This window comes from Hemibagrus wyckioides, linkage group LG09 (genome assembly GCF_019097595.1).
Source record: "Hemibagrus wyckioides isolate EC202008001 linkage group LG09, SWU_Hwy_1.0, whole genome shotgun sequence".
Lineage (NCBI taxonomy): Eukaryota > Metazoa > Chordata > Actinopteri > Siluriformes > Bagridae > Hemibagrus > Hemibagrus wyckioides.
Window position 1 is genome coordinate 15,878,318 of NC_080718.1, and position 9,839 is coordinate 15,888,156.

A 9,839-nucleotide genomic window follows, 5' to 3' on the forward strand; every position below is an offset into this window, starting at 1 on the left:
ACTACAGTAAAGGATTAGCTACAGGTGAAGTTATCATTGAAAATAGCACAGCTAACTACTGTAGTTAGGCATTTCTGGTCATTTTCATATTTTCCCTGTCTACACTGCATACTTAGCATAATAAGTGGAAGACCATGGGCACAACTAGCCTTTTTTTTTTTTTTATTAGAAAACAAGCAAATTGAGAATCTAATGTATGTGAATAATGTAGGTCCATGAATAATGCAGACTATTAGTATAAAAAGTATGGAATTTAAAAGCTACACATTTTACACATTCAGAATTGCAGACACATCAAATTGGAGATGCTCTAGTTGCATATAGATGAGGTGAAATTCATCAGCAAATAAACACATGCTGTAATAGTATAGTAGATTCAGCAGTTGGTTAGTAAACAAAACCAAAGTATATTATAAATTGCAGAGTTATAGGTAAATGGACACTCAAACTCTGAATCTGCCTCTCATTTTTTCCCTGATGTCTGTGGGGTTAAAAAAAATCACACTACCATTCCATTTAGCATATCACAGAAATTGATTTGCTGCCCAAGGAATGTTTTTCCCCTTCTATGTTCATGCTGCTCAGTGGCATTCTGCTCACATAATCAAGGATGAACGCTGTCTGTCTACCCAATCTAGCCCACGGTCCCAGTGGGAGTGGAGACTTGTAGCAGGAAAACCTGCATGAATACTAATTCAGCCTCTTGGCCTTAACAGCTTTAGCAAGCCCATCTCATAGGAATTTGCTGAGCATGATGCCTCCCCATATTAATTACTCCATGGGCATGAGAGGGAAAAACATGGAGAGATCACAGGAAAACCTATAAGGAGGGACTTGCTGCTCCAACTTAAATGTGGTTAATTATAATTTGATTTTGTGCATTAGACACTGGGGCCCAGAGGTGTGGAGTGGAGCAGCCTTACATGATCTATGCACTGTGAATCGTCACGAACAGTTCGTTTGGACCCAACTTACTAAAAAGTAGAACATGTTCCAGTGTGAACGCTTGTATTCAGACCATGCAATTTTTCTTTTCCATAGAATATCTTTTTGTCAAGTTCAACCTGTGCCCACTGTAGCCTCAGATATCTATTGTTGGCTGATAAGAATAGAAACTAAGGTGATCACCCTCAAGGTTTGGTCTGCTGTGTGTTCTGAGATGCTTTTCTGTTCTCCATGGTTGTAAAGAGTAACTACCTTAGACTTCCTGTCTGCCATTCTCATGTTAAATCTCCCATCAAGATATTTCTGCCAGTAGAACTACCTTTCATTCTTTTTGTACTATTCTATTTAAGCACTAGAGATTATTGTGTGTAAAAATCCCAGGAGATTTTCTGAAGTAGTTTTTGAAATAGTCAAACCAGCCCATTTGGCAGTAATACAGTCAGACACTGAGATCACATTTTTCTGCCATTCTGATGCTTAATGTGAACATTAATTGATGTTCTTGACCTGTATCTGTATGATTATATGCATTGCACTACTGCTACATGACTGACTGATTAGATAACTGTATGAAAGTGCAGATGCACAGGTGTTCCTAATAAAGTGGAAGGTGAGTGCACTTGATGGATGAATGAATGAAGCAGTCAATGTAGCTCTGTGCTAAACATGATTATATTAGAATATGGGGTGTCAGGCAGTTTGTGTACCTTCTCTGAGTCCGAACATCAACCATGTCCGTAAGCAGCATGTGTACTGAATCTCAGCTCACAGTCTGTTCTTTGAGTCTCACCCGAGTCTTTGAGTCTCCACCCTCACTCTGTTTTCACAACACATTCATGTGTAAATGTGACGTTTTGTTTCCCCTCTGGGTCGCTCAGATTCTTCCTGAATCAAGTAATATTTTACTGGTTGTACATGAGATTGGACCTAGTGACTTAGTTATAGTGCACTATATTCTTTATAATATCACATCAAACTTTCAGTCATCTGTCTCTATGCACAAGTCTCACCTTGCGTCCAAGTGCTACTCCTTTAAAGCCAGCGCTGTTGTCTTCATACATACAGTACCTCATACAATATATATGTATAGATCATGAAAATACTGAATATATACATTTTTGTAAACATGATTAAAAATAAGTAAGAAATGAGGAAATATCTGCGAGTGAACAAAACTATTCATTTGTTCATCTCAATCAAATCATCAGACTTAGAAAACTTTTCAGTCTGAGTTCCATTTATGAAGACTGTCTACATATCTGAGTCTTCCAAAACCTCATAAGGGCTTGAATAACAAAAAGCTGTGCTTTTGTGTCTTAGCTACACTCCACCAGAAACACTGTCAGAGAAACCATAGCTGCATGAATGAATATTTAATTAAGGCCCATTGAAACAGAAGATCAAATGACCTTGTTTTAAATCATTATTCCTTGGTAAAAAATAAAAGTGGAGAGGGAAAGAATGGAAGGTACACACTTCAAACTTCAACTTGCCCAACAAGCGAGAATAAATTACATAAACATGCAATATGCAAATGGCACAATGCTGGCATATCATTGTTAATGAGAGTGTTTAACTTCCCTACTTGCTTTCATCTGGGTCTTCCTTTCTTTCATTGTACGAGTTGCTGCTGCTAAAGACTGAAATGCTTGGTTTTCATTGCAAAGGGATACAAAGGAGTGCATGCAGCAGAGATGCTATCAAATTTGAATTAAAATTTGTCCCAGCTCAAGCTCATTGTCATATAAGCCTCAGTGTATATTTGTCATCCTTTCTTTCCACTGGTTGAGGCCTCTGTGTACATCAAGGCTGGACTAAATCTTTGGAAATATCGCATAATTGGAGCGCACACTTACACACCACCATCGAACCAAACAAAGTGATGTGGGCCATGAGCAAAGAAGCTTCCGTTTTTCTTCTTATTTTTTATTATGGATTTTGTATAAACCTAAAACAGGCTGTTTGTTAAAGAAATCAGAAATAAAAGTACCAGACTGTACCGTTTTCATGTTGCAGATGCATGGTTATATCTTTCATCTGAAAACCAAATTGTATACTTTTAAAAAATTGGGCTTTAAGGACCATCAATATACCTTTATAGCTTTACTCTAAAAGCTAATTAAAGGTACACCATATGCGACTTCCCAGGTAAAAGATTTCATATTAAAAGTACAAAAGATGCAGCCTTGATGGTACCACTTCAGCTACAAGGAAACATACCATCTGCTACCTTTTTAAGCTCTACCCTGGAGCCAAACTGTCCATACACTTTTAGAAACCTTTGATTTCTCAGTTGTGCCCCTGGTTGAACCCTTAAATGTTCTACATAGAATATTTCAGAGGATTTCCCTTATCAGAAATAGTTCCAAGTAGAGTTCTTTTTTTGGAAACCAAGAGCCCTTAATAATCAACAAAGAACCTTTAAACCTTGAAGATGTTCTTTCATAGTAATACACACCACATACCACTAACATATATATGGTTCTGAGAAATACATTAACAGGCTTGAAATAAAAATGAAATGAATGCAGTGAAACAGCATGTAACAAATGACTAAGTAACCTAGACTGCAGACAGGTCACATCGCATAAGCATACAGTATAGCGACCGCATCCTGCACATATTCCATCTCTAGACCACTGTTTAATTTACATAAACAAACAAACTAAGGCATAAAGGTACAACAGTGTTAGTGAAACATTATGGATGGAGACAGTTGACATTGGGTCAGCTGTATTTATAACCCAATCAAGCAACATCGGCCAATTAAGAGTGTGACTGTCATTGGGTCATGCTAATATTCTAACCATATGATGACAAACGTGATATTTCTTTTATACAGCAGTCGGCATCTCTTCTTCCTTTTTATCTTCAATGCTTATAAGCCCATAAAACGTATAAAAAGGAAATAATTTTATTCTGTAATTATGAAACAAAAATTTCAGGGGCTAACGAATAGGCTAATGTGCATCTATGATACTAAAAGCTGCTTCGTTTGATTAGAACAATCCGAATTCATCCTTGTGTCTCCGGCTATTCAGTGAGGGAGGTTATAGCAAATGAAGACTAAACTGCTTGGAGGAAAAGGTCCATTAAAAAGAGCTGATTGTGTTTTTAGAGATCAGCACAATGTTACTCTCGCCTAGAGCTATCTTTCAGCACACAAGTATCTGTTGACATGATCCTTAACTCAGATATTATGTGAGGGGAGCTTTTTGGCAAACTCCAAATGATGCATGCAGGTTTTGGTATGTGCTGCACTCGAGGGTCAAGGCTACCTACAGCCATTACTGCTAATGAGTGTGGAGTCCTACTTTAGCAGGTTCAGCATCATAAGGTCATCTAAAAACTGACTAATGGAATCCTACTGATGGACTGAATGCCGCTGCTTTTATATTATTACAGGATTCTAAGCCTTTGCGTATGCTAATTATATTAACACAAGACCAAATTAACTTGGAGGCAGAAACGTATTGCGAAGCAGGCAACATCGTCCTGCTCATGCAGATGCGAGTCACAGGTGACGAGGAATATTGATGGTGGAGGAAACGGTTTCCAGATATCAGTATGTGGCAATTTTAGTGTGTACTGTTATTTTAGGTCCATTAAAATGGCTGCAGTTATTATCACTGATTAGCTGGCTCAGGAAAAAAAAAACACCTATTATACAAATATGACACTGTTAGCTGTTAATATTTCTACTGTATTATAAATGTATATTTCTGTATCTGAAAATTACTGGTACATCAGTTTAGAAAAAAAAGAGGTGTAGACTGTAGCAAATATCACTCACAGCATATCTATTCGAGTTAAAAAGCCTACATAAATAATGTATGATTAATGATGAAATATTCTGCGTTAGACTACTTTTCCAAAACATTTCTTCAAGGCTGGTTTTCAACACTGCAGAAGGAGCATGAAAAGATTAAGGAGTGAATCCCTAAAGTATGTGAAATATTATCTGTAAACCCTTCACAAAACATAAGCGCTCATATTTAGTTCAAGGTAAAGTATGCGGGTGCCGACAGAAATACCACGTCACATTAAGCCATCTGATTTTGTTCTTGTGGCAGTACAAATATAGAGAGCATTTGTTTCTATATTCAGATGAGTGCAGCACATTTTGTCCTTCTAAATGGGCCATAGGTACTTGAGTGAGTTCAAAGGTATTTCAGCAGTATCCAGAGAGGCCATTGTGTACCAGCTTTTCACAGGAGTTGACTCACAACATTCCACTCCAGCTCTGATGCAAAAATGTGTGGAGATGCTTGCAATGTGTTGAGATCTGAAATGCATAATATTCACCACAGAGCAAAGGAATCACTTTAAAAACCAAGTTTAATCTATTTTAACCAGGCCCAAGTGTTGTTCAGTTAAAGAGACTCAAGCAGGGTTAACACCAGCCTGGTTTGAACACTCTCCACATTCTTTGTGCACAATAAAGAGGGTCTTCCCATCCTTGTTTTCATGAACTGTTAATGTTCCTCAGTAAAAGACTTGTTTTTATTTATTTTTTGAAGGACAGTTACAGCATAGGGTCAGGTGAAAAACAAACGAGATAGCGCGGTCGCTTGGCACAAATAAAACCTAATCGTAAAAGTCATCAAAGTCACTGTTATTAGTGTTGTGGGATCGAGGACGCAAGGCCATTTCAATGTCAGAGTTGGTGTCATCTGAATCGCCCCAAAAAGCTGAGAACAAAATAAAAATACATGAACAAAATTAATATGTAATCATTTCAGCATTTGTAATCTCAAAAACTTTCGTGTCCTTGTCTCTTACTATAAATTAATATGCATGGATGTAGTATAATAACTGCAATTATAATCTTATTTCTTCTGTAATAGTGATTGTGGTAAGACAAGAAAATGTTTTAATTCAGTAAAAATAACACTGGAGTCAAATTTACATTATATATAATTATTGACTACTCTGGATGCCTACTGGTGCTATTTTACAACTACTCAATGTACATGTATTTAAAACTGCAATGTAATACAGATTATTTTCAAGGTATAAATAAGTTGTATAATAAAATACAATATATTATAAGAAAGCAATCAGCAACAAGTGATGCGTCCCAACACCTAGAAATGTGTATTATTTTCCAATAAAAGCATATCCTAAACTGTTCAATTCCTCCCGTGGTACTTTTAAAAAATAATAATAATAATAATAATAATAATAATAAAATTTAGCTAGAAACAACACTTCCCACTCTCTTTTGTTACAAATTAATGAGAAAGCTCAAAACTCTCGCTCAATGAAAAAGATACAAAGCATTGACAATGGAGACATCTATAAATGTTATAAAACTCCATATCGACAATTTAATAACATGACTTTCACTCGTTTATTAGTAGGCTTTCGATGCAGAGTGTTTTCCACTGAAATCCCAGTAAATACCGTTGTTACTATAGAAACAATAAGGTATTAAAACAAGTGCATTAATATAAACCCTGCAATCAGCACTAATGACAGAGCCATGCTGTTTGAGAAAATGAATCAACACACATTTATGAATTCAACATAAATATATATGGTATAACATTTTAACACGAAGAAATACCTTTAAACAATCATCTGTGAGAGCAATTAGAGATTTGCTGCAGTAAATGCATGATGCAATGTGATTTTGATTTTCAATAGTCCTGGTCTTACCTTTTGACTGAACAGCAGAGAACGCCTGGGTTTTCTTCTTTGGATCATTCCTGTAAAGGGAAAAAAGAAAGTTGATTATTGAGATCAAGATCTATCCCAAAAGGTCCTAGAGACCAATTTTACTTACGTCAAAGCAAACCTAACCTAACCATACTGAGCACAAAATCCTACCCTGTTTTTTGTCAAGCTCATAAAAATCACAGCACAAATCTTTAGCCTGTAGTTATCAGTCACACAGCACACCATAGTATAGTAAGCACAGCAAGGTAATGTTTACACACACACACACAAGCTTCTAGCTGACAATTTATTTTTTGCCTTGGTGCTGTTAATCATGTTCTCAGACATACTGACAGTTCTTCAAGACTATTGTCTTTACACTGCAATATTTAACACACATTTTATATATTATAACTAATATATACTACTCCAAATCCAGGAGGCAGTTGGACAGATGTTAGACAGCATACGCAAAAAAAAAAAAATATTGATTAACATTAACTGTCCCCCAACCCTTCAGTATGACACAATTATTCTTAATGTCTGATACAAATAAAATATAAATATATATTTTTGAAAACCTGACCAATTCCAGAAAGCTGCCATTTCCCTGGTAGGACTGTTGGCAAACGAGCCGAGTGGCCAAATAAACTTCCTTGACTCCTTTTCTAATTGTGCTGAAGGACCCAGTCAAGGCCCTCTTTATTCATAAGTGTTCTGAGCAGAGGGTTGCTGGGTTCCCATAGCATCAGTGATATCTCTATGTAAATGAGTGACCCCTGGCAAGCCTTTGATCTGTAGCAATGCATATGCAAGAGCCCAAGCTACTTTTCATACACGCTAGCTCTTCAATTTCCATCAGCACAGGGTCTATTCAGGTCCTAACAATGTTGTCTTCGTCTTCATCTTTATCACCGTCCTCAGCGTTATCATATACCCATATTGTTTATTCTGCTCCTTTCTGTTTTTCACTCATAACATTGAAAGAAAGAAAGAAAGAAAGAAAGAAAGAAAGAAAGAAAGAAAGAAAGAAAGAAAGAAAGAAAGAAAGAAAGAAAGAAATTCAAATTTCACACATTTAAATAAAATAAAAAAAATAAATAAATCAACCCACAAGACGCAATGTATGTACAGTAATGCAGTACAGTACAGTAAAGCCTCAGCGAATAGAATAAATGCCTTTCACAAATGACACACGTTAGAAATATTTTGCAAGGTGAAGTAATTATGAACTAGTTTACATGGCTGACTAGCATAACCATGAACATATCCTGCTTTTACAATTTACTAAACTCGAGAGAAAGAAAGCAAAAAAAAAAAAAGAAAAGAAGTTTTTTTTTTTTTAAGCAGATGCTCAATGTAGCCTTGATGAGCACAATAGTATATTGAATATTCTCATTAATCATGTAATCACGTCATAACTGCACTGGATTAGAGTGTTACACAGAAATTAGAAAATGAGAATTGTGAAAAATGGCCCTGAAAACAACTGCTATGCGTTTGATATATTCTATATAGTCATGCAATATTCTTTATATAAATTATATTCATTCACTTTTTCCCTAGTAATGATAAAGAATAGACACTAACAAAAGAAGCAGGAAAAAAGAGACTGCAAGTGTATTGCAAAATACGTAGCATCATTTCTTTTTAACTGTTATCACATCAACAACATTGCTTTTTTTTTCTTGTCTATAACTAAAACAAGCACAATAATAAATACACGTTTCAGTGTGTAAAATTGGGCTATTCTTCTATATGACTTGCATGCCATGGGAACGCTCCATCAAATGCTCCTCTTCAGACAGGGACGGGTCTGATTTCAAGACATGATTACCATAGAGAGCTGCGGATGCCACTGACCCCTCCAATCTAATATTCCATTTCCATAAACATTTATGCCAGTTCATCTTGTGCTGAGGTTCACTTAATTGAGGCAACGAATCTGAATATGTAAGACTGGACCGGCAACTGTTTAGCTGTGTCTCATAGACGGAGGTGAATGTAATGTGTAAAATGATGCAAATTACCACTTTGACAGAAACCTCTGTTTTACCTCCGCTGCAGTGCTTGTTTTTTTTTTTTTTATTCTCTCTGTTGCACATTGTTTTGGGCATTAGGACGTATTTGCAATGCTGGATGCAGAGTGCCCCAGTTCATTTCCATGCAAGCATTTGATACATTAATATATGGGACATAATATACGTGTGGGTTGCTGTTATGAATTTGAACCGAGAATAAAAAGGCAGACGACTCGACTGGCTGTATTCACTGTGCCGCAGGTAAACAGACTGCTACTGTTCCATGCTTGGCATCTGGGCAGTCATTTTCATAATAACAGTGATCTCGCATCATTATAGTTGTGTGATTAAACATAATAAAAGGGTCTGGCAGACAAGACTGTTTCTCTGCTCTGAAATTGTTTTTGAAAAGAAACAAACATCCGGTCAAAGTCCCTGAACTACTGCGTTTATTATCCGCCATCATTCATGTCACTTAACAATATCTCTCCTAAGAGATTAAGCAAAATGTATGATGGAAGACAGACAGGTGGAAAAAAAATAAGGAAGGAAGGGGGGAGGGGGGGAATCAAATGAACTTCTTGAATTTGTAAAGTAGTATATATGTCAAGAATCATTTCATACTGACAGTTATTATGTATTGTAATTAGTCCCATGTGGTTAAGGAAAATTCCACTTATTTACCTGGTGTAAAAAGAAAAAAAAAAGTGCCACCCACACAAAAATGCTAATAGCACATGCACTCTGAAACAATGTTTGTGTAAGGGTGCAAAAATGAGGCAGTGCCGCCATTCTCACCTCCTCCTACACTCATCGCAGCAGTGACCTGCAACACGGCTGATTTAGGATTGATTAGACCTCTGCACTGCACTGCGGCCGAGGAGGAGGGTGGGAGAATGGGGAGTGACACAATGAGGTAATGACTCTGTGAAGAGCAGCAGGAGCGACCTCTACAGGCTACTGTCTGGAAATGACATGTTTATTCAGTAAGCCTAAATAGGACTGCTCTCTATTGGCTGAGCACAAGAACTGCAGGACTGGATTATTTTGTTTTGGTTCGAGATTTTTTTTTTTTTTTGTATACATACACTGAAGAGGAAGGTAGCTGGGGCAGAGGAGTTGCAAGACTTTTTTTTTTTTGCTCATTTAATTACAGAATTACCTCAGGTCAGAAATCCTGAATAAGGCAGCAAAATATGAGGTTTTGCTTAT

At 36.7% G+C, this 9,839-nt stretch overlaps 1 protein-coding gene across 5 annotated transcripts in view; it reads right to left on the reverse strand.

Annotated features, from left to right (window-relative positions):
- Positions 1–5,426: 5,426 nt before the first annotated feature.
- kiz (kizuna centrosomal protein) overlaps positions 5,427–9,839 on the reverse strand; it is a 25,098-nt gene continuing 20,685 nt past the window's right edge. For all 5 annotated transcript variants that reach the window (XM_058399752.1, XM_058399751.1, XM_058399749.1 and 2 more), the window contains 2 exons: positions 6,607–6,656; positions 5,427–5,636 (listed from right to left, as the gene is read on the reverse strand). In XM_058399752.1, the coding sequence (XP_058255735.1) occupies positions 5,533–5,636; positions 6,607–6,656 (154 nt within the window). In that variant the 3' untranslated portion in view covers positions 5,427–5,532. The remainder of the gene's footprint in view (positions 5,637–6,606; positions 6,657–9,839) is intronic.